General features: G+C 35.7%; 1 protein-coding gene across 7 annotated transcripts in view; it reads left to right on the forward strand.

Annotated features, from left to right (window-relative positions):
* Nucleotides 1-25424, forward strand: part of MON2 (MON2 regulator of endosome-to-Golgi trafficking) — a 156693-nt gene that overhangs the window by 19873 nt on the left and 111396 nt on the right. For 5 of the 7 annotated variants that reach the window (XM_077111251.1, XM_077111252.1, XM_077111258.1 and 2 more), the window contains 3 exons: nucleotides 848-911; nucleotides 23132-23259; nucleotides 24251-24382. In XM_077111251.1, coding sequence (XP_076967366.1) covers nucleotides 848-911; nucleotides 23132-23259; nucleotides 24251-24382 — 324 coding nt within the window. Of the gene's footprint in view, nucleotides 1-847; nucleotides 912-9420; nucleotides 9659-23131; nucleotides 23260-24250; nucleotides 24383-25424 lie in introns of those variants that run through there. The other 2 variants (XM_077111256.1, XM_077111254.1) reach the window with 2 other exon arrangements.

Here is a 25424-nt window from a genome sequence, read left to right on the forward strand (position 1 = left end):
GGCATTAACAACATAAAAAGAAACAAAATTAATTTTAATAATATATTTTATTTAACCCAATATATTCAAAATATTATTTCAATATATATTCAATATAAATGTTAAAGGGCTATTTTACATACTTTTTTTCTTATTACTTGCCACATATTGCCAGTGTGCCCTATTGGAAAGCCCAGTTCTGTGGCATTCTATAAAAAAGCTACTTGTTGGGTGGGCCACGGTGACTCAGCAGGCAGAGTTCTTACCTGCCATGTCCGAGACCCAGGTTTGAGTCCCAGTGCCTACCCATGTTAAAAAAAAAACAAAAACAAAAAACAAAAACCTGTTCCCAAATACTGTCAGCTAAAACATATTTATGATGAAATATTTTAGACATATTGTCAAAATGGAAATATAGATGTTTCCTAAAAGTAATAAAGTTCTTCGTTATCCATTCTAAAAAGAGAAAACTGACTCTTCTAATGTTGAACAGTTTTACTTGATTTTGCAACTTTTTTTTTCTTTTGTGGTTGGGGAGGGATGTGCCACATGGGAAGGAGGAGCCTAAATTTTTCATTGTTTTGTTTTTGTTATTTTTTATTTTCCTAACATTTGAATTGATGGGTCTTGCAATATTCTAGATATGCCTTAAGACAGATAAAGACAACATGGGATCATGCATAGATTGTGAAATTAATCATATTTGATTACATGTAATGTATATATCATTACTAGGCTTAGTAGCTGATGTTTTGAAAATAAAAAAGGTGATAGTGACTGACTCTGTTTGTACTTGAGATTTTATTGATCATATATAATTTCTTTTCCCTAGACAAGATTCTTGTTCTAATTATTTTTGTTCTTGCAGGCTGCTGAATCAGGAATAATAAAAGTTAAAACAATAGCTGCACGAAACACCGAAATTTTGGCAGGTAATATTTTGCATTAAAAATTCAACAATGAATGAAAATTTAATTTAGAAAAAACAGAATTTTAAAGTATGTCATCAGTTTTCTGTAGTATCTCTTTCTCAAGCCCTAATATGCTATTCATAATGATATGAAAAATGTAAAAGCCCCTAATTTATGAACTGATTGGTTTTCGCAGAGATTACTATTAAATAATTCTCCAAAATCAGAAAATTTAAAACTACGCACTCGTTAAAAGCTAGGATTTCTGCTTATTCATCTGCATTCTCCTCCACCTCTTGCTAACCACCTAGGACACAACTTACCCATAGAGGGATTCAGTTAATATTTGTTACATTGACTATAATATAAATAGTTCCATAATGTAATATTATAAATTTAGTAGTACTATTTGAATTTTGAGCTGTGGGACTAAGACAATATGGTCAGGAAGAAAGAGTGGAACTGGGGTGGAGATACAAAAGCGGAAGTGTTTTATTACCTTTTTTGATGGAGCCTGGTTTTGAAGTTGGGATTTTGAAGAATTTCTCTTTGGCACCTGTTTTAGTTTGCAAGCTGCTGGAATGCGATATAACAGAAATGGAATGGCTTTTAAAAAGGGGAATTTATAAAGTTGCACGTTTACAGTTCTAAGGCTGTGAAAATGTCCAAATTAAGGCAAGGCTATGAAAATGTCCAATCTAAGGCATCCAAGGAAAGATACCTTAGTTCAAGAAGGCTGATAATGTTCAGGGTTTCTCTCTCAGCTGAAAGGGCACATGGCGACGTCTACCAGCTTTCTGTCCAGGAGACTTGAATGGCTTCCCTGGGACTCGGTCCAGTCTGTTCTGGTGGCTCTAAATGTTTTTCCAAAATGGTTCCCTCTTAAAGGACTCCTGAACAACCCCACCTTTGAATTGGTGGAGACACATCCCCGTGGAAACCATCTAATCAAAAGTTACCACCCACAATTGGATGGATCACATCTCCAAGGAAACAATAAAAAAGCTCCACCCAGCAATATTGAATGAGGATTAAAGAACTTGGCTTTTCTGGCATACATAATAGCTTCAGACTGGCCCAGCACCTTTCACTACTCAGACTACTCCTTTTTCTTCTTTGGTGCCTTCTGTTCTTTGCTCAGTGGTAAACATGGAAAAAAGAGAAACTTGTTTTATTGATAATCTGTTGTATGTGAGGGGCTTGTGCTGCTATCCCGAACTCTATCTCATGTAAGACAACGTTGCAGAAAAATATTATTATTCTCATTTTACAGTAGAGGAAATTGAGGTATAAAGAGATTAAATAACTAGCTCAAGGTAAGTAAGAGGTATCGAACCAGCTACAGTGTGCTGCCCATGGTACTAGTACTGCAGAGTTTCCAAACCAGCCACTCCCTCACTTCCAAGCGTTTCATACTTAGCAATTGTTACTTCACTAACCCTTTAGCCTATATTTCCATTTCCAGTTAATGTAAGCTAGTTAATTATAGGAGAAAAGCAGTTCTTTCAGATTAATTAATTAATTCAGATTAATTTCTTCAAAGTCCAAAATGATAAAGAATCTCTTTAACTCCAATTAACCTCTTAACATTTTTTGAAAAGGATGCCAGTAAATCACCAATTGGTGGCATTTCGAAGAGTATTACAAAAAAATAAGATTTTGGGAGGCAATTTAAGGGTAGGGATGTGGGTGGATTTCAGTTAGGCTAGCCAGTTTTCCTAGAAATTTGCCCTTAAGGTTAGTTCTCCTAAACTGTATCTGTTTTTCATAGCTTTTTTCCTGATTTTGAATAGTCTCTCAAAGCCACAAATGAATCTTTAACATTATGCATAGCACTGGTAAGGCTCTGGGTGCAAATTGAAAGGGTGTGTGGTGAAAGTAGTTGAGAAAAACAAATGAGTACGTGTGTGATTGGGCTGGGTGGGTGGAAAAGTAGGTTGTAGGAGATACATGTTAAGTGGATAAGCTACTTTGGGGAAGATAGTGTTTAAGTATAAATTATGACCTGAATATTTTTAAATGGATGACTGTAGTCAGTCATGTTAGAATATCATTGTGAGTATTATCTTTGCTGCTCTCGTTGCTATCATGGTGAGTCCTTAATATTCTGTGGTAGTAGAACTTTTCATTAGTTCTGTAGTTGATGGAAGATTTTAGGATCACTCTCTGTTCCAATGTTTTATATCAAGTAAAATGTCTAATTAGTTAATCTTAAGGACAAGAAAGAAATATTATGGCTCAGTCAGTTGAGTTAAATATATAGAAGGACTGTTAATTTTTCCTTTTTTTAAAAAAATTTTATTTTGATAACATATGCAACACTATTAATTTCATTTTAACTCTGTTAATTTTATTGAGATCAAGAGAGAACAGATCTTTATAAATATACAATTAAAAGGTCATATTTTAATCTCCATAGAATCCATAGCCATAACTTGAAGTGGTGTTATCATTTAAGCTTTCTACTAGTGTTTTTTTTTTTACCAAGTGTTTATGTATCAGTTGATACCTATAAATAGACTTATAGACACTATCCTCTTGCAAGTCAAAGGCTCTGAAATCAAGGAAAGAGTTGAGATTATAGTCAGTGTATGGCTTCTAAATTACTTAGTAATACAGAGTACAGTTAATACTGAGAAGAATGTTTAGTTCATTTTTAATATTTCTTTGAAAGCATTATTTCTCTAAGTCCTTCAGATGAGACTATAGGATACTACCTCGTGTGGTAGTGGATATCTAAAATATCAAACAATTGAGGAATTTCAAATGAGATGGGGTTTTGAATTCTCAGATGGTCCTGCATATTCAGAAAATGTAAAGGGTTGCTATAAAAATCAAAACCTTTGATTAAGATCAACTACTCTGATTAATGATACTCAGTATAGATTTCTGCCTAACTTTTGTGTTCCTAGGTTTATTTTCCAAGGGAATGTTACTTGCATTGCAGAATAAATCTTTGCTTTAATCTCCACTTCTTTTAAGCCTCCTCTGTTAATATTTATTTTTCTTTGTTTTCACTGCTGTCATGAATGCTGACATAAGTGGGAATGCTATGCCAGGTAATGTCAGCATTGATTCGAACATCCAGATAATTATCTCAAAATTTCCGTTTTCTTTAAAGATAAGACTTCCCCCATTAGAAATAGCAACATTGGTTTTCATTCATAAGGCCAAATCTTGCATTTGACTACCTTTTATCACAAACCGATTTAATTACCTCAACTTACAATATACTAGAAATTGACTGAGAAGGCTTATTGTTCTAGTTTGCTAGCTGCCAGAATGCAATATGCCAGAAACAGAATGGCTTTTAAAAAGGGGAATTTAATAAGTTGCTAGTTTACAGTTCTAAGGCCGAGAAAATAACCCAATTAAAACAAGTCTATAGAAATGTCCAATCTAAGGCATCCAGAGAAAGATACCTTGGTTCAAGAAGGCCGATGAAGTTCAGGGTTTCTCTCTCAAGTGAGAAGGCACATGGTGAACATTGTCAGGGCTTCTCTCTAAGTTGGAAGGGCACACCGCGAACATGGCATCATCTGCTAGCTTTCTCTCCTGGCTTCCGGTTTCATGAAGCTCCCTGGGAGGCATTTCCCTTCTTCATCTCCAAAGCTCTGGCTGATGGACTCTCTGCTTTGTGGTGCTGCAGCATTCTCTGCTCTCTCTTGACTCTCCAGCTTTCTCCAAAATGTGTCCTTTTTTATAGGAGTCCCATAAACTAATCAAGACCCACCCAAGTGGGTGGAGACATGTCATTGTCACCTAATCCAGTTTAACAACCACTCTTGATTGGGTCACATTTCCAGGGAGATTATCTAATTACAGTTTCAAACATACAGTGCTGAATAGGGGTTAGAAGAAGTGGCTGCCTTTACAAAATGGGATTAGGATTAAAACATGGCTTTTCTAGGATACATATCCTTTCAAACTGGCACACTGTGTTATACAAAATTTACATGAACAGAGTATCTTCTTTTTGTATAAATATTTGTAACAAGAAAATCAGTGAAGTTATGGTTTCTTTCAAAATTGTGTATTTAACCCCTAACTACCTGAAACCGTAATAGTTAATCTACCTCTGGCTGCTTTCAGCTACTGTCAGTATGCATACAGTATATATCTGATTATGTAGATAATCATTATGCATGATTTTTGTTCTTCTCACACTGTTTTTTCATGTCTATATGATCTTTTTACTAAAAGGTATCTAATTTAAGTAGCAATGAGTGATATACTTTGGATTTTTTTTTCCTATGATGTTAAAAAGTAATTTATCTGTGGGTGGTACAGCGGTGGCTCAGTGACAGTGTTCTCACCTGCCATGCTGGAGATCCAGGTTCGATTCCCGGTGCCTGCCCATGTGAAGAAAAAAAAGTAATTTATCTGTTTGTTGTATTTAGTAATTCTGTCTTATCAATACACGTACTTGTGATATTTTATAGCATCTGTATAGACCATATCATGCAATATATTCTTAGTAGGGAAATCATTATGTGAGAATAATGAGGGAAGATGTGAAAAAGGATTATTTCTGATCGATATAAAAATATAATAAATATGCTTGAAAAGCATGTTTGTGCTGTTTATCAAAATATTTAGCTCTATTTGCTTTTTGAAGATCTTAAAACTCAAAACATATTTCTCATTGCCAGAAACTTTCCTTTCTGGCCGACATACTCCCTGAGATCAGGGTATAAACATCTTATTCTCCTATATTCACAGTACTGAGCAGGATACATGGAAAGTAGTAAGCACTTCTTTTATGTAGGCTAATAAATGAATCATTCCAAGATGCAAGTAAGTCTGTTAGTTCTACTATTTCTATGCTTTTCTACCTTTCTATAATTTTAAGTGTTAAAAGTATTTGAGTATATGAATGTTGTCTTTAGTTTATGCCAACCATTTTATAGAGCAATGAAGGAATAGACCCATAAAAATCATTTTAATACTTTGTGGTAAATGCCAAGATGGAAGTATACATAGTTGGTATGGGAATGTAAGCAAGGCACCTAACCCAGCCTTGGAATCAGAAGCTGAGTCTTGAAGCCTGAAAAGGAGTTAGCCAGGGTAAATAAGGTATAGAAGTAGAAAGTAAAGGGGACTTAAGCAGCAAATACTGAGGTATAAAGCTGTTTAGTGTATTTGGATATACTATTCAAGTATTACTTGAGCACAAATCATGAAGTGGGGTATATGGGCCAGGGAGATCAAAAGGGACATTTTGTGACATGTAAGCAGTTTAATGGAAAGCCGCTGAAGAGTTTGAAGTAGGGAAATGATTCATAGATATGTTTTTATTTTTAAGTAAATTATTGTGACAGCAGGTGGAGAAAGTCTTTTGGTGTAACATCATGAAGTCAAAGGTGTTAGGAGGCTATTTCTATAATCTAGGCTAGAAGACGTAGGGGCTGTAACTAAACTCATGTTCAAGGAATCACAGGTTGACATGTTGGGCCAGAGTAAGTATATAGTTTGTTTTCATTCCTTCCTTTTTCCTTAGATTTTGTTTCCTTAAAAAAATTTTTTTTTGTAGTGCCTCTTATTCTAAGTATTTCTTGAGGCCCCTTTTTTTCTTTTTATTGAAATATATTATATAGTCACATACCATTTATACTTATCCAAGGTGTATGATCTGTGGTTCACAGTATCATCATATAACAATGCATTCATCACCATAGTCTGTTTTTGCGCATTTTCATTACTCCAAAAAATTTTTTAAATTTAAAATAAGAATACAAATAAAGGTAAAAGAGAACACCCAAAATGTTCCATACCCCCCTCCATTGTTTATTTAATTTTTATCTTTTTTTTTTACTCATCTGTCCATACACTAGATAAAGGGAGTGTCAGTCACAATGTTTTCACAATCACATGGTCATGCCTTAAAAGCTCTATAGTTATTCATTCATCTTTAAGAATCAATGCTATTGGATTACAGTTCAGCAATTTCTGGTATTTCCCTCTAGCTACTCCAGTACACCAGAAACTGAAAAGGAATCTATATATTATGTAAGAATAACCTCCAGAATAACTTCTCAACTCTAATTTGAAATCTCTCAGCAACTGAAAACTTTATTATGTTTTATTTCTCTTCCCCCTTTTAGTAAAGAAGAATTTCTCACTCCCAGGATGCCAGGGTCAGGCTCATCCACGGGAGTAAGGCCCCTCATTGCCAGGGAGATTTACAGCCCTGGGAGTCGTGTTCCACGTAGTGGGGAGGGCAGCGGCTTCACCTGCAGTGTTGGCTAAGAGAGAGAGGCCGCATCTGAATAAAAGAGGTTCTCTGGGGATGACTCTTAGATATAATCATAAGTTGGCTTAGCTTCTCTTCAGGAAAAAGTTTCACAGGGGGCAAGCCCCAAGATTGAGGGCCTAGCCCATCAAATTGGCAGTCCCCAGTGCTTGCAGTGATATCAGGAATTCCCCAGCTGGAGAAGTTTAATTCTTCAGTCTTTTTTCCCAGTCCCTCATGGGGACTTTGCAAAGACCTTTTATTTTTCTGCCCAGATTATGCCGCTTTAAAATTTTTTTAAATTGCTGTATGATATTTCATCAGGTGGACTGCAGTTTATTTGAATATTCCTCTTTATGTTAAGCAAGTTTCTTTAAGATAGACTTCCGTAAATGAAATTACCAAGTTAATAGGTATGAACATGTTTTCAGTTCTTGAAATGTGTTACCACACGGCTTTCTGAAAAGACAAAAGTTTAAACCTCTCCCATCAACTATGGTATTGCCAGGATTATTATTTTTAAAAATATTTTTGGTAATTAGACAAATGACTTCTTAATTTAATTGACATTTCTTTTGATGCTGAATATATTTCTCTGAATGCATTAAATTATTAATACCTTTTTCATTTTACACTTGCTGAGTTTTTATGTTTTCCTTATCAAATTGTTTAAACTGTTTATATAGCAAAAATATTAACTTCCAATCATGTTTATATCATAGTTTCCCCAGTTTATATACCTTTTAATTTTTTAACTGGATCCTTTTCATTTTTACATAATCCAACTAATTTTCTTATTTCTTTCATTGCACTAAATTTATTTTTTTTGCATGGGCAGGCACTGGGAATCGAACCTGGGTCTCTGGCATGGCAGGTGACAGTTCTGCCACTGAGCCACAGTTTCACTGCCCTCATCACTCTAATTTTAAAACGCCCTTTTCCTCCTGCACAGTTGATAAAGATTCATTTTTATTTTCTTCTAGGCTTTCTATGGTTTGATTTTTTTAACATGCTTTAGATTTAAAATGTTTGTTTAATAGAGCAATTGTAAGTTTATAGAAAAATCATGCAGAAAGTGGAATTCCCATACCACCCCCACCCCCATTTTCCCTGTTTACATTTTGCATTAATGTGATAGCTTTGTTACAGTTGATGAAACATTGTAATTATTAACTGTGGTTGTGTTGGTTTTCAAGCAGCCGGAATACGATATACCAGAACTAGAACGGCTTTGCAAAAGGGGAATTTAATAAGTTAAAGTAAATTTTAGTAATAAATTTTATTTGTTAGTAAATAGTTCTAAACCTATAAAAATATTCAAACTAAGGTATCAAGGTAAAGATACCTTAACTCAAGGAAAGTCACTGGGCCAGTAGCCTCTGTCAACTGGGTAGTCACGTGGCTGGCATCTGCTGTTCCCTTGTTCCTGGATTCTGTTGCATTCAGCCTCTGTTCCTGTGGGGGCTCCTCACTTTGCTTCTCCAGGGCTGGCTTTCATCTCTTGGCTTCTCTTGGCTCTCTCCAACTTCTTGCTTGCTGAACATCTCATGGCAACGTCTGCTGAGCTCCAGGTATCTTCATCAGCTCTCTCTCTCTCTCTCTCTCTCTCTCTCTCTCTCTCTCTCTCTCTCTCTCTCTCACACACACACACTCTCTCTCTCTCTCTCTCTCTCTCTGTTGGCCCTGTGTTTCTGTAGGCTCTGTCTACTCTCTCCAAAATGTTTTCCGTTTTAAAGAATTCCAGTAAACTAATCAAGATCCACCTGGAATGGGTGGAGTTACATCTCCAACTAATCAAAAGATCACACCCACAATTGGGTGTGTCACGTCTCCATGGAGATAATCTAATTGAAAGTTTCTAATTTACAGTTTTGAATCAGAATTAAGAGAAATAGCTGCTCCCACAAGATTGGATCAGATTAAAACATGGCTTCTCTGGGGTACATAATACTTGCAAACTGTTACAGTAGTCCATAGTTTACATTACTCTGTGTAGTACAGTTCTATTCTGGTAACATATATACAGCCTAGAATTAATCTTTTTAATCATATTAATAATGTATAAGGTGATGTGAGAATCTAGATATTTTTCCAAAATTATTAACCAATTATACCAACATCATTTGTTGAATAATTTTTCCCTTTTCTATAATGTCCTTTCAATGAAAATGCCTATGCTTTCATTTGTCCTTTTGTTCTTGAATCATTTAACTGTATTTCCAGACCATTTGAATTATTAAAATATATTTTTTAATGTTGTTAGGAATAAGGGTCTTCTCATAACTAGATTTTAAGAATTTTGAGCATAGAAATCATGCCTCAGTCACATTTTATTTCTTTCCCAAGAATTAAAGTTTGCTGTTTAGTGTCTGCTAAGATTTATCACAGTAAATTTTTCATTAGCCCCTGCTAATGTGATTCATGGTAGGGTATCCTAGTTTAATTTTTTTTCCAGGATAAAATCTACAATTATGCAATGAAACTGCTAAAAGCAAGGAAGCCCCTAGGATGTGGGGACCAGCTGGACCTCTTTCAGGTGTGTGAAAGTGCATCATTTGGTGTCACAGTTATATAATTTGGAATTCAGTATTTATCAAACACATGGTGTTACCCCTTTAAAGGAATTATGCTTTTAAAGGACTTAAGTGGAAGATGAACTTTTTCTTTTTTTCCCTCACAAGCTATTTTATATTTTATTGGAAAGTTGAAATAGATTTGATCTGAGTCAACCTTTTTCTTTTTTTCTGGAATGATATATAAAATTATTAAAGCAAGATGACTGTATTGCTTTACAGCCTTTACTCTTGCCTAATGTGATTTCTAAAACCTAAATCCATAGAAAGGTTTTCGTATAAAGCTACTTTTAAATAGTATACTGTTAAAATTACTGTATATATGGATAAAACATATCTCTCCATTAAAAGAGCAAGATGAGCTTCTGTTTCCAAGGACCACTATCATTTTTAAGAAAATATCTTATGTTTTTTGTTTTTTTTTACTGAGTTGTGGTCCAGATATGGTGGATATATTTCTGTTTTTCAGTCTATTCGTAAAAAAACATTGATCAATATGTTCCCTTTATTCTTTCGTTGATCTTCAATTCTATATGACATAATCCTTTTTGACCATTATCTTCTGATATAAAGTGGAAAGGAAAAAAAAGTGAAAATAAGAAGAGGAATAGAAGTTTTATTCCTTTGTTACATTAAAGTTTTAAAAAACTTTACTGATGTGTGTCCTGTACACATGACAGTTTTTAAAAAGTAACTGACGTGTGCAACATTTTACAATTCACCTTATTTTATTAATTCTAAGATGCACAGCTTTTTCACATTTTTACATTCCCCAGATTGGTATGCACCTTATAATTAATTGATGGCATCTTAGGGATACTCTGGGCCAGGTAGTGTTGCAGTTGTGGTTGCCAGTGTGTACATGAACTTGGTCATGGCTGTTCATTCCATTATCGCATTAGTTGTATTACATGCACTGTAACATAACACAAATACCTTGTGTAGAGTTTGCTGTTTAAAATGTCACCCTAGTTGTTGTTGAAAATCCTTTTAACATCTTATGGTAAAATTAATAAAGCAGCAGTATCAAAATGTGCAGAATGGCTGTCAGTGGCTTAGAAGAAAACCTCAGAGACAATAGTGAAGTACACTTTCAAGAAACAGGACATCCCCAGTGTCCTTGATGACCCAGAGGATAAAATTACAAGGACAAATTCTAAGTGATTAGAAAGTATTGTATCATAGCTTAATCGGCACTTATTTTCTTCCTTTGTGATATTAGTGGTATGTTTTTCAATTGTGAGCATCTTAGACTATGCAAGTACACTGTTTTTTCTTTTATGAAGCCAGTATTCTTTTCCTTGATTTGTCTGAAGATTTCAGCCAGGCAGCTTTTTTTTAATAGTTTTTTTTTTATTAATTAAAAAAAAGAATTAACAAAACAATTAGAAATCATTCCGTTCTACATGTACAATCAGTAATTCTTAATAACATCACATAGTTGCATATTCATCATTTCTTAGTACATTTGCATCGATTTAGAAAAAGAAATAAAAAGACAACAGAATAAGAATTAAAACATTAATAGAAAGAAAAAAAAAAAAACCCTATACCTCACATGCAGCTTCGTTCAGTGTTTTAACATAATTGCATTACAATTGGGTAGTATTGTGCTGCCCATTTCTGAGTTTTTATATCCAGTCCCGTTGTACAGTCTGTATCCCTTCAGCTCCAATTACCCCTTCTCTCTTTTTTTTTTTTAATTAACGGAAAAAAAGAAATTAACCCAACATTTAGAAATCATACCATTCTACATATGCAATCAGTAATTCTTAACATCATCACATAGATGCATGATCATCAATTTTTAGTACATTTGCATCGGTTTAGAAGAACTAGCAACATAACCGAAAAAGATATAGAATGTTAATATAGAGACAAAAATAGAAGTAATTATAGTAAAGTCAAAACAAAACAAAACAAAACAAAAACCAATAGCTCAGATGCAGCTTCATTCAGTGTTTTAACAAGATTACTTTACAATTAGGTATTATTGTGCTGTCCATTTTTGAGTTTTTGTATCTAGTCCTGTTGCACAGTCTGTATCCCTTCAACTCCAATTGCCCATTCTCTTACCCTGTTTCTACCTCCTGCTGGACTCTGTTACCAATGACATATTCCAAATTTATTCTCAAATGTCTGTTCACATCAGTGGGACCATACAGTATTTGTCCTTTAGTTTTTGGCTAGACTCACTCAGCATAATGTTCTCTAGGTCCATCCACGTTATTACATGCTTCATAAGTTTATCCTGTCTTAAAGCTGCATAGTATTCCATCGTATGTATATACCACAGTTTGTTTAGCCACTCTTCTGTTGATGGAGATTTCGGCTGTTTCCATCTCTTTGCAATTGTAAGTAACGCTGCTATAAACATTGGTGTGCAAATGTCCGTTTGTGTCTTTGCCCTTAAGTCCTTTGAGTAGATTCCCAGCAATGGTATTGCTGGGTCGTATGGCAATTCTATATTCAGCTTTTTGAGGAACCACCAAACTGCCTTCCACAGTGGTTGCACCATTTGACATTCCCACCAACAGTGGATAAGTGTGCCTCTTTCTCCGCATCCTCTCCAGCACTTGTCATTTTCTGTTTTGTTGATAATGGCCATTCTGGTGGGTGTGAGATGATATCTCATTGTGGTTTTGATTTGCATTTCTCTAATGGCCAGGGACATTGAGCATCTCTTCATGTGCCTTTTGGCCATTTGTATTTCCTCTTCTGATAGGTGTCTGTTCAAGTCTTTTTCCCATTTTGTAATTGGGTTGGCTGTCTTTTTGTTGTTGAGATGAACAATCTCTTTATAAATTCTGGATACTAGACCTTTATCTGATATGTCGTTTCCAAATATTGTCTCCCATTGTGTAGGCTGTCTTTCTACTTTCTTGATGAAGTTCTTTGATGCACAAAAGTGTTTAATTTTGAGGAGCTCCCATTTATTTATTTCCTTCTTCAGTGCTCTTGCTTTAGGTTTAAGGTCCATAAAACTGCCTCCAGTTGTAAGATCCATAAGATATCTCCCAACATTTTCCTCTAACTGTTTTATAGTCTTAGACCTAATGTTTAGATCTTTGATCCATTTTTGAGTTAACTTTTGTGTAGGGTGTGAGAGATGGGTCTTCTTTCATTCTTTTGCATATGGATATCCAGTTCTCTCGGCACCATTTATTGAAGAGACTGTTCTGTCCCAGGTGAGTTGGCTTGACTGCCTTATCAAAGATCAAATGTCCATAGATGAGAGGGTCTATATCTGAGCACTCTATTCGATTCCATTGGTAGATATATCTATCTTTATGCCAATACCATGCTGTTTTGATCACTGTGGCTTCATAATATGCTTTAAAGTGTGGCAGCATGAGACCTCTGGCTTCGTTTTTTTTTCCTCAAGATGTTTTTAGCAATTCGGGCACCCTGCCCTTCCAGATAAATTTGCTTATTGGTTTTTCTATTTCTGAAAAATAAGTTGTTGGGATTTTGATTGGTATTGCATTGAAGCTGTAAATCAATTTAGGTAGGATTGACATCTTAACTATATTTAGTCTTCCAATCCATGAACACGGTATGCCTTTCCATCTATTTAGGTCTTCTGTGATTTCTTTTAACAGTTTTTTGTAGTTTTCTTTATATAGGTTTTTTGTCTCTTTAGTTAAATTTATTCCTAGGTATTTTATTCTTTTAGTTGCAATTGTAAATGGGATTCGTTTCTTGATTTCCCCCTCAGCTTTTTCATTACTAGTGTATAGAAATGCTACAGATTTTTGAATGTTGATCTTGTAACCTGCTACTTTGCTGTACTCATTTATTAGCTCTAGTAGTTTCGTTGTGGATTTTTCCGGGTTTTCGACGTATAGTATCATATCGTCTGCAAACAGTGATAGTTTTACTTCTTCCTTTCCAATTTTGATGCCTTGTATTTCTTTTTCTTGTCTAATTGCTCTGGCTAGAACCTCCAACACAATGTTGAATAATAGTGGTGATAGTGGACATCCTTGTCTTGTTCCTGATCTTAGGGGGAAAGTTTTCAATTTTTCCCCATTGAGGATGATATTAGCTGTGGGTTTTTCATATATTCCCTCTATCATTTTAAGGAAGTTCCTTTGTATTCCTCTCCTTTGAAGTGTTTTCAACAGGAAAGGATGTTGAATCTTGTCAAATGCCTTCTCTGCATCAATTGAGATGATCATGTGATTTTTCTGCTTTGATTTGTTGATATGGTGTATTACATTAATTGATTTTCTTATGTTGAACCATCCTTGCATACCTGGGATGAATCCTACTTGGTCATGATGTATAATTCTTTTAATGTGTTGTTGGATACGATTTGCTAGATTTTATTGAGGATTTTTGCATCTATATTCATTAGAGAGATTGGTCTGTAGTTTTCTTTTTTTGTAATATCTTTGCCTGGTTTTGGTATGAGGGTGATGTTGGCTTCATAGAATGAATTAGGTAGTTTTCCCTCCGTTTCGATTTTTTTGAAGAGTTTGAGGAGAATTGGTACTAATTCTTTCTGGAACGTTTGGTAGAATTCACATGTGAAGCCATCTGGTCCTGGACTTTTCTTTTTAGGAAGCTTTTGAATGACTAATTCAATTTCTTTACTTGTGATTTGTTTGTTGAGGTCATGTATTTCTTCTTGAGTCAAAGTTGGTTGTTCATGTCTTTCCAGGAACCCGTCCATTTCATCTAAATTGTTGTATTTATTAGCGTAAAGTTGTTCATAGTATCCTGTTATTACCTCCTTTATTTCTGTGAGGTCAGTAGTTATGCCTCCTCTTCCATTTCTGATCTTATTTATTTGCATCCTCTCTCTTCTTCTTTTTGTCAATCTTGATAAGGCCCCATCAATCTTATTGATTTTCTCATAGAACCAACTTCTGGTCTTATTGATTTTCTCTATTGTTTTCATGTTTTCAATTTCATTTATTTCTGCTCTGATCTTTGTTATTTCTTTCCTTTTGCTTGCTTTGGGATTAGTTTGCTGTTCTTTCTCCAGTTCTTCCAAGTGGACAGTTAATTCCTCCATTTTTGCCTTTTCTTCTTTTCTGATATAGGCATTTAGGGCAATAAATTTCCCTCTTAGCACTGCCTTTGCTGCATCCCATAAATTTTGATATGTTGTGTTTTCATTTTCATTTGCCTCGAGGTATTTACTAATTTCTCTTGCAATTTCTTCTTTGACCCACTTGTTGTTTAAGAGTGTTTTGTTGAGCCTCCACATATTTGTGAATTTTCTGGCATTCCGCCTATTATTGATTTCCAACTTCATTCCTTTATGATCCGAGAAAGTGTTGTGTATGATTTCAATCTTTTTAAATTTGTTAAGACTTGCTTTGTGACCCAGCATATGGTCTATCTTTGAGAATGATCCATGAGAACTTGAGAAAAAGGTGTATCCTGCTGTTGTGGGATTTAATGTCCTATAAATGTCTGTTAAGGCTAGCTCCTTTATAGTAATATTCAGATTCTCTATTTCTTTATTGATCCTCTGTCTAGATGTTCTGTCCATTGATGAGAGTGGGGAATTGAAGTCTCCAAGTATTATGGTATTTGTGTCTATTTCCCTTTTCAGTGTTTGCAGTGTATTCCTCACGTATTTTGGGGCATTCTGGTTTGGTGCGTAAATATTTATGATTGTTATGTCTTCTTGTTTAATTGTTCCTTTTATTAGTATATAGTGTCCTTCTTTGTCTCTTTTAACTGTTTTACATTTGAAGTCTAACTTGTTGGATATTAGTATAGCCACTCCTGCTATTTTCTGGTTGTTATTTGCATGAAATATCTTTTCCCAACCTTTCACTTTCAACCTATGTTTATCTTTGAGTCTAAGATGTGTTTCCTGTAGACAGTATATAGAAGGATCCTGTTTTTTAATCCATTCTGCCATTCTATGTCTTTTGATTGGGGAATTCAGTCCATTAACATTTAGTGTTATTATTGTTTGGATAATATTTTCCTCTACCATTTTGCCTTTTGTATTATATATATCATATCTGACTTTCCTTCTTTCTACACTCTTCTCCATACCTCTCTCTTCTGTCTTTTCGGTTCTGACTCTAGTGCTCCCTTTAGTATTTCTTGCAGAGCTGGTCTCTTGGTCACAAATTCTCTCAGTGACTTTTTGTCTGAGAATGTTTTAATTTCTCCCTCATTTTTGAAGGACAATTTTGCTGGATATAGGAGTCTTGGTTGGCAGTTTTTCTCTTTTAGTAATTTAAATATATCATCCCATTGTCTTCTAGCCTCCATGGTTTCTGCTGAGAAATTTACACATAGTCTTATTGGGTTTCATTTGTATGTGATGGGTTGTTTTTCTCTTGCTGCTTCAAGATCCTCTCTTTCTCTTTGACCTCTGACATTCTAACTAGTAAGTGTCTTGGAGAACGCCTATTTGGGTCTAATCTCTTTGGGGTACGCTGCACTTCTTGGATCTGTAATTTTAGGTCTTTCATAAGAGTTGGGAAATTTTCAGTGATAATTTCTTCCATTAGTTTTTCTCCTCCTTTTCCCTTCTCTTCTCCTTCTGGGACACCCACAACATGTATATTTGTGCGGTTCATATTGTCCTTGAGTTCCCTGATACCCTGTTCAAATTTTTCCATTCTTTTCCCGATAGTTTCTGTTTGTTTTTGGAATTCAGATGTTCCATCCTCCAAATCACTAATTCTATCTTCTATCTCTTTGAATCTATCATTGTAGGTATCCATTGTTTTTTCTATCTTTTCTACTTTGTCCTTCACTTCCATAAGTTCTGTGATTTGTTTTTTCAGTTTTTCTATTTCTTCTTTATGTTCAGCCCATGTCTTCTTCATGTCCTCCCTCAATTTATCGATTTTGTTTTTGAAGAGGTTTTCCATTTCTGTTCGTATATTCAGCATTAGTTGTCTCAGCTCCTGTATCTCATTTGAACTATTGGTTTGTTCCTTTGACTGGGCCATATTTTCAATTATTTGAGCGTGATCCGTTATCTTCTGTTGGCGTCTGTGCATTTAGACAGATGTCCCTGGGTATTGGATCCAAAAGTTTGGAAGATTTTTCTGTGAAATCTCTGGGTTCTGTTTTTCTTATCCTGCCCCGTAGGTGGCGCTCGTGGCACACGTTTGTCTGCGGGTCCCACCAGTAAAAGGTGCTGTGGGACCTTTAACTTTGGAAAACTGTCGCCGTCCGGGAGGTTCGCTATCCGAAGCGGCTTGGAAGAGTTCTAGCCGGCCCGGGGTCCGAACACAGGGAGGGTTGCTGGCCGCCGCAGCCCAGGAAAGTGCCCGTCCGAATTTCCTAGTCGGCCCGGGCGACAAGCGTGGCGGGAGGGCGCCAGCGGCAGCGGCCCGCCCGGGAGAGTGCACGTTCCCGGGGAGTCACGGGTTTGGAAGGGGCCTCCCCCGCCCGTCACCGTTCTCCGCGGCCTGGGGATTTCCGATCCAATTCTCTCAGTTGGTCCGGGGGGCCGCGCGTGTTATGGGCGCCAGCCGCCGCGGTTTCAGGGGACCGCCTCTCCAATTCTCCCAGCCGGCCCTGGAAGGGGGAAGGGAGTTAATCCGGCCGCTTGCCGCCCCGCCCGGTGAAGCCCGCGCGCCTCGGCGATCTCACCCAAGCAGCTTCTCTCAGCCAGCCAGCTGTTCCAGGATGGGGTACGCTGTCTTTTTTTATCTCTGTTGTGGCTTTGGGCGCTGTTCTGTTCTTTATCGTTTCTACTCCCCTAGTAGCTGTCCTGGAGAAGAAACTAAGGTCCGCGTGTCTTACTAAGCCGCCATCTTCTCCGGAAGTCAGCCAGGCAGCTTTAAAGTGCAGATCATCAGTTCCTCGTCAATATTTTTAATTGCCTTAACTTCCATTGTCATTGTAGTTCTGTCTATCTTGAAGAGTGGTAGATGACGTTGTAGGAAGAAGACTGAACTAGAAGTTGGAAAACCTATTTTTAAATTTTGGCTTTGATACCTACCAACTGTGTCACTTGGAGCAAACCATACCCTATAAACCCTGTAAGATGATTATGATACTCAAATGAGAAACATGATAAATTATAACTATACTAATTGTAGATGCAACTTACTGAAAATTTTTAATTTACCTTAAAATTTAATAATAAGGAGGATTTAGCAGAAATGGGTATATCTTCATACTATAATAATTCTGGCAAAATTGAATATAGTAGGATATTTAATCATTGCTTGAGAGTGATATTTTATTTTTTTTACCTTTGTGGTAATCTTTTAATCATTCATATCTCAAAAATGGCCTGAGACATTTTTATGTAAAATTTGTGTCAGTTTCATTAAAACCCTCAGACACAAGAAAGCAAGGAAGTAAGAAGAGGGGTCCGTTTTGGTAACACTGGTGTTGAGCAGTCATTTGCCATTTTCTTAGATCTCCTAAATCAGTAATTTATGTTAGCATGCTGAGGAACATTATAGAACATCCTGTACAAAGTTACAGTCTTTATTTTCCATACCATAAAGGAAGGTTTGGGAGACAAAAAGGGGGACTTAAATGATAAAATTACTGGTAACACTGATTTTACATTTTTCTTGTGATTCAGGGTGACTTTTTCTAAATTTCTTTTGAAAAACATTTCAAAACCCAAATTTATATATCTTTTTTTTCATGTTTTGCCTCAAAAAAAATTGATGGATTTAGTACCTTTGAAAACATAGACCAAACACCTAAGTTTAATGTTCTCTTGCCTTGAAATTCCATATTATTTATTTAAATTCCCCAAAGACACCAGATCTGCCTTATTTATCTTTGTGTAGCCATTCAATAAGTGTATGATTTAATATCATTTTGTAAATTTAATTATGATTAATTGAATTTTCTTACTTTCTAACCTCATATTTTTATTGCCACTTGACAACTTGTGAAATAGTTGGCTTAGTAGGAGCAGTTAATTGAGATTAAGAATTACAGCATGGACTTCCGGAGAAGATGGCGGCTTAGTAAGACGCGAGGGTCTTAGTTCCTCCTCCAGAAAAGCAACTAAAGAAACAGAAACAATACGAAACAGCTCCCGGAGTCACGACAGAGACCAAAAAGACAGCGTACCCCATTCTGGAACAGCTGAACGGGCAGGGAGAATCTGCTGCGGTGAGATACCCGAGGGGCATGCGTTTTCCTGGCCGGGGCGGCTGGCGACTGGGGTCCCCTCCACGCACGTGGCTCCCCGGTCTGACTGGGAACGTTGGATAGCGGGGCCCTCCCGTCACGCTTGGCGTTTCGGGCCAGCTGGGCAATTAGGACCGGCACTCTCCCAAGCCGCGGCGGCCAGCGACCCCCACCTCCACGCGCGGTTTCCCAGCCGACTGCCGTGCAGACAGACGAGCGCCACGAGCGCCACCTACTGGGCAGGAAAAGGAAAACAGAGCCCAGAGATTTCACAGAAAAAGCTTTCAACCAGCTGGGTCCCATACCCAGGGAAATCTGATCAAATGCCCAGACACCAGCAGAAAATAATGGATGACGCTCGGAAAATTGAAGATATGGCCCAGTCAAAGGAACAAACCAATAGTTCAAATGAGATACAGGAGCTGAGACAACTAATGCTGAATATACGAACAGAAATGGAAAAACTCTTCAAAAACGAAATCGATAAATTGAGGGAGGACATGAAGAAGACATGGGCTGAACAAAAAGAAGAAATAGAAAATCTGAAAAAACAAATCACAGAACTTGTGGGAGTGAAGGACAAAGAAGAAAAAATGGAAAAAACAATGGATACCTACAATGGTAGATCTAAAGAGACAGAAGCTACAATTAGTGAACTGGAGGATGGAACATCTGAATTCCAAAAAGAAACAGAAACTATCCGGAAAAGAATGGAAAAACTTGAGCAGGGGATCAGGGAACTGAATGACAATATGAAGCGCACAAATATACGTGTTGTGGGTGTCCCAGAAGGAGAAGAGAAGGGAAAAGGAGGAGAAAAACTAATGGAAGAAATTATCACTGAAAATTTCCCAACTCTTATGAAAGACCTAAATTTGCAGATCCAAGAAGTGCAGCGCACCCCAAAGAGAATAGACCCAAATAGGCGTTCTCCAAGACACTTACTAGTTAGAATGTCAGAGGTCAAAGAGAAAGAGAGGATCTTGAAAGCAGCAAGAGAAAAACAATCTGTCACATACAAGGGAAACCCAATAAGACTATGTGTAGATTTCTCAGCAGAAACCATGGAAGCTAGAAGACAGTGGGATGATATATTTAAATTACTAAAAGAGAAAAACTGCCAACCAAGACTCCTATATCCAGCAAAATTGTCCTTCAAAAATGAAGGAGAAATTAAAACATTTATAGACAAAAAGTCACTGAGAGAATTTGTGACCAAGAGACCAGCTCTGCAAGAAATACTAAAGGGAGCACTAGAGTCAGATACGAAAAGACAGAAGAGAGAGGTATGGAGTAAAGTGTAGAAAGAAGGAAAATCAGATATGATATATATAATACAAAAGCCAAAATGGTAGAAGAAAATATTATCCAAACAGTAATAATACTAAAAGTTAATGGACTGAATTCCCCAATCAAAAGACATAGAATGGCAGAATGGATTACGACCCAGCAATACCACTGCTAGGTATCTACTCAAGGGACTTAAGGGCAAAGACACAGACGGACATTTGCACACCAGTGTTTATAGCAGCATTATCTGCAATTGCAAAGAGATGGAAACAGCCAAAATGTTCATCAACAGACGAGTGGCTAAACAAACTGTGGCGTATACCTACGATGGAATATTATGCAGCTTTAAGACAGACTAAACTTATGAAGCATATAATAACATGGATGGACCTAGAGAACATTATGCTGAGTGAGTCTAGCCCAAAACTAAAGGACAAATACTGTATGGTCCCACTGATGTGAACCGACATTCGAGAATCAGCTTGGAATATATCATTGGTAACAGAGACCAGCAGGAGTTAGAAACAGGGTAAGATAATGGGTAATTGGAGCTGAAGGGATACAGACTGTGCAACAGGACTAGATACAAAAACTCAAAAATGGACAGCACAATAATACCTAAGTGTAATGTAACTAGGTTGGAACACTGAATGAAGCTGCACCTGAAATATGGTTTTTTGTTTGTTTGTTTGTGTGTTTGTATCTTTTGTTTTTGTTTTTTTCTTTTTCCTTTTCATATATATATATATATTATTAGTATTATTATTTTAATTCTCTTCTCTATATTAACATTCTATATCTTTTTCTGCTGTTTTGCTAGTTCTTTTCCTAAATCGATGCAAATGTAGTAAGAAATGAGGATCATACATCTATGTGATGATACTAAGAATTACTGAGTGCATTTGTAGAATGGAATGATTTCTAAATGTTGTGTTAATTTCTTTTCTTTTTTTTGATTAATAAAAAAATTTAAAAAAAAAAAAAAAGAATTACAGCATGTGCATCCAGTTAATTTAAAGGGATGTTTCAGTGAAAGAGGAGTACTACTGTCGTTTTTTAAAGAGGTGTGTTTATTTCTTGAAGAAAAATGGTTATGTAAATTCAACGTATATAGTAAAATTCTGGGTAGTCTCATAAGTGTACTCAGGATGATATGTATACTATTTTTTAATGTTTTAGAATATTTTTAAAATTTTGTGAAAAATAACATATACAAAAAAGCAATAAATCTCAAAGCACACCACAGCAATTAGTTGTAGAACAGATTTCAGAATTTGGTATGGGTTGCATTCTACAATTTTAGATTTTTCCTTCTAGCTGTTCCAAGATGCTGGAGACTAAAAGAAATATCAATGTGATGATTCAGCAGTCATATTCATTTGTTAAATTCTGTCTTCTCTGTTATAACTCCACCTTTTCTTTTGGTCTTTCTCCAGATCTTTAGGAGTATTTGGGCTATGCCCATTCTAACTTTTTCATGTTGAAAAGCGTGTCAATAATATAAGATAGTGGGAAATAGAAATGGCTGATGTTTCTAGAGAGGCTGGCCCCTCTAGGTTTCAGGTCTTATCTGGCCTAGGAACCCAACTGGAAGTTGCAGGTTTCTGGAAAGTAATCATAGTGCATGGATCTTTGTAGAATCTCTGCTCAAGCCCTAGGTGTTCTTTAGGGTTGGCAGGAATGGTTTTGATTGGAGTTTGGCAAACCATGATTGTACCAATATCTAGCTGAAGCTTGTGTAAGGGTGGTCTCCAGAGTAGCCTTTCCATTCTGAATTTTCTCAGCTACTGCTACATTTTTGTTAAGTTCTTTTCCCCTTTTGGATAGGAAGGCATTGTTGATCCCATAGCACCAGGGCTAGGTTCATCCCTGGGAGTCATATCCTACATTGCCACAGAGACTTTCACCCCTGGATGTCATGGCCCACATGGTGGGGAGGGTAATGATTTTCCTTGCAGAGTTAGGCTTAGAGATAGAGAAAAAGAGGCCACATCTAAGCAACAAAAGAGGTCCTCTGGAAGTAATTCTTAGGCATAACTATAGGTAGGCTTAGCTTCTGTATTACATAAATGAGTTTCACAAGAGCAAGCCTCAAGATAAAGGGCTTGGCCTATTGACTTGGGAGCCCCTAATGTTTGGGATGGTTTCAGGGCTTTCCCAGGTGGGAAAGTTTAATAGTTCCTTATTTTTTCTTCCATCCCTCAAGGGACTTATTAATACTTTTTAATAATCTGCTCAAACATATTCTGGAATGTATCTAGGCATTACATTAAGCTGTACAGAATTATAAGCTCTCATTCCCATTCTGGGCTCCATGTGTTTGGATTGTTTAAATGATCTATCCAGACAGGTTGAATTAGGTTATGTGCTACCAAAAATTTAGGTTCTGGACAAAATAAACCTCTCTTCCTCTGATCTCAGAGGGTAAGTGAAGTTCTAAAATACAGACGTCTTCCTTATCCCTGTATGCTGATTTACCTTAGTCCGAACTCTATTGGCTTCATTCTTATGTCTAATTGAAGCCTGATTTCTTTTTCAATTTCTGTAACAGTTGTTGTATGTGGCAATGCTGCCCTTCAGAACTGCAAAACTCCTACTCTGAGTCTTAGGCGTCATACAGGTACCCAGAGTTCCAGGGAAATATGTACATTATTTTTAATTGATTTCTGTTCTAGAGTATGAATTTTTGTTCATGGTTTCCTTTCTACACAGTATGAGGAAATAGAGTGCTTCTTTGAGGCAGGATCAAACATTTGAGAGAACCCATCTACAAAAGTGCCTTTGAAGAGTTTTAGAGCAGAAGATGGAGGAGAACCAAAGGATAGTGTTAGAAGAAAGGCATGGGAAATCTGTAGTTAAGTGGTATAGTTTAAATATAAAATCTCCAGTTCTTATCTGAGTATTTAACTCTTACCATAGTATATATGTACTATATATTTTTCATATAAAGTGGTTTTAATTGAGATAGTCATTACTGGTTGAAATTATACAAAGTATGTGTTCCTAATTATGAATTAGATTTAACAATTTGTTTTATATGTATTCTAAAGCATTGAAAGAGAACAGCTCAGAGGTTGTTCAGCCTTTCCTAATGGGTTGTGGAACAAAGGAACCGAAGATAACTCAGCTATGCTTGGCAGCCATTCAGAGACTTATGTCACATGAAGTTGTGTCTGAGGTAATATGATTTTATCTGAAATATGCACTTAAATCAGGAATTATCGTAAGGGAGAAAGAACCATACCTCATATTTAATGTAAAACAGTTTTATTAATGGCATGCTTTAAGGAAATTGCTTACTTTTAAAATACTAAGTTGCCTAATTATTAAACACATAAATAATGAGTAAAAAAGAAGTTCACATTCTCAAATTATTTACAACCTAAGAAGTCATGATTAGATAATATATATGATGATCTTGAGAATCAAATATATTGACCAACATCATTGCATAGTAATTTAACATAATTCATAAATTTTGAAAAATGCTAGGAGGGAAAATCATGATTCTGCTTACTAGATCATATAAAGTGATAATTTGTTGTCCATTGACTGTAGTATATTGTTGATATCTATTCTTATGTCAAAGCAAAAAGAAATATTTGTCATTTTGGATTTGCATCCTGTTTTCTAATTTAGTGATGTTACTGTAATTCTATATTCTAAGAGGTACTATAATAGAACTGGTAAATACTTTGCCCTTACTATTATACCATACCAAGCAGTGTCGGATATAATCGAATATAAAAATGTGTTGTGAATTTGGGCTGCGTTTTGTTTCTTCTGTAAGAAATAATAGCATACTTATGGGGTAACAGACTTATAGGCAGACTTAATAGTTATAAATACCCAAATAAAATATACCCGTATTATTGTCAAAATGAACTTTGCTTTTGATTAAGTATTTCAGAAGTACATGCAGTTATTTGTGTGTATTCAAATGGAATGTTACATTTTAAGAAATTTACTTCTTTGAGAAGAAAATTAATTAGTTGCCTGTCCCATAGTAGTTGACAGATGTGTGTTTGGGTCATTCAATCTAAAAGTATGGTTTTTGTTGTGATGAAGAAATTCTCTCCAAGAAATGTAAAGTTTGTGTACCTTTTTTTACTTAGGTATAAACACATATACTTTATTTGTTGGTGATAATTAAAATAACTGTTTTACAGACTGCAGCTGGAAATATAATTAACATGCTTTGGCAGCTAATGGAAAATAGTCTTGAAGAACTTAAGCTACTTCAAACAGTTCTTGTTCTTTTAACAACCAATACAGTAGTTCATGACGAGGCACTCTCTAAGGTAGGAAACCTGTTTGCCAAAGTTCATAAATGCTTTGATATAGTATTTGAATAAGCTAGTCAGAAGAGTGGCGTTTGAATCAAAAGCAACTTCCTTTAGCCGTTGTGATGATTGATAAGTGTTATGTTAATATCCATTGATGCCTTAGTCTCCCCACATTAAAGTTGACAGCAGATTAGAGTACTTAAGCAAAGCCCCAAGTGTATAGTTAACAAGCTTAGTTAAGAATAGGAAATTGGAAAAAGAAGGGAAAAGTAGCTGAAAAATCGGAGCAGAGGGAAAAAAATGAGAAGAAAAAAATGTGTTAGGAAATATCAATGAGAATTTCAAATTCCTTGTGAAAGCTACCCTACCCCTTCCCTTAAAAGTTATTTTCACATGTATAAGGTATATAAGCCAGATAGTTTAAATTTACTTGTGTCCCTTAAGTGACTGGAAAAGTCCCTTTTGGCATTTATACTAGATAATGCTAATGTATGATAACTATTTCTCATTTTCTCTCTACTCACATTCTCTTGTAACATATAACAGCTGTTTTATTATTTATTTCACACTTTTAGAAGTTTTTTAATATAATTATGAAATATTTCTAAAGAATAGACAGAATAGAAAATAATGTAAAGAACAGTCTTCAGTTAATGACTTAAAATTTTTCAACTTTAAATAATTCTCTTATAGTTTGCATACCTTTAAAGATGGATGGCCTATAAAAAGAGAAATTTACTGTCACACTAAACTATATATACTATCTTTAGAGATTTATCTTTTCTAATTTTCACTTGATGTTCTTAGGTCATAATGAGATTTTTTACTTAATTGCAAGTGCTTTTTTTCTATTAAGATCATACCTGCTATATAAACTGTTTTAAGTGTTTTGTTTTTTCTTTTATGTATACTTTTGTGGTATACAGTTCCTCTTGGTTTCTAGCTATCAAATTGTTGTTCTGGTACATATTTTATAAAATGATTATCATTTGACCTGCTAGAGAAATAAGAACTGATTACATGATTTATTTTAGCTTATTGGCTAATTTGAAAATGT

Source organism: Tamandua tetradactyla, chromosome 7 (assembly GCF_023851605.1).
Source record: "Tamandua tetradactyla isolate mTamTet1 chromosome 7, mTamTet1.pri, whole genome shotgun sequence".
NCBI classification, from domain to species: domain Eukaryota; kingdom Metazoa; phylum Chordata; class Mammalia; order Pilosa; family Myrmecophagidae; genus Tamandua; species Tamandua tetradactyla.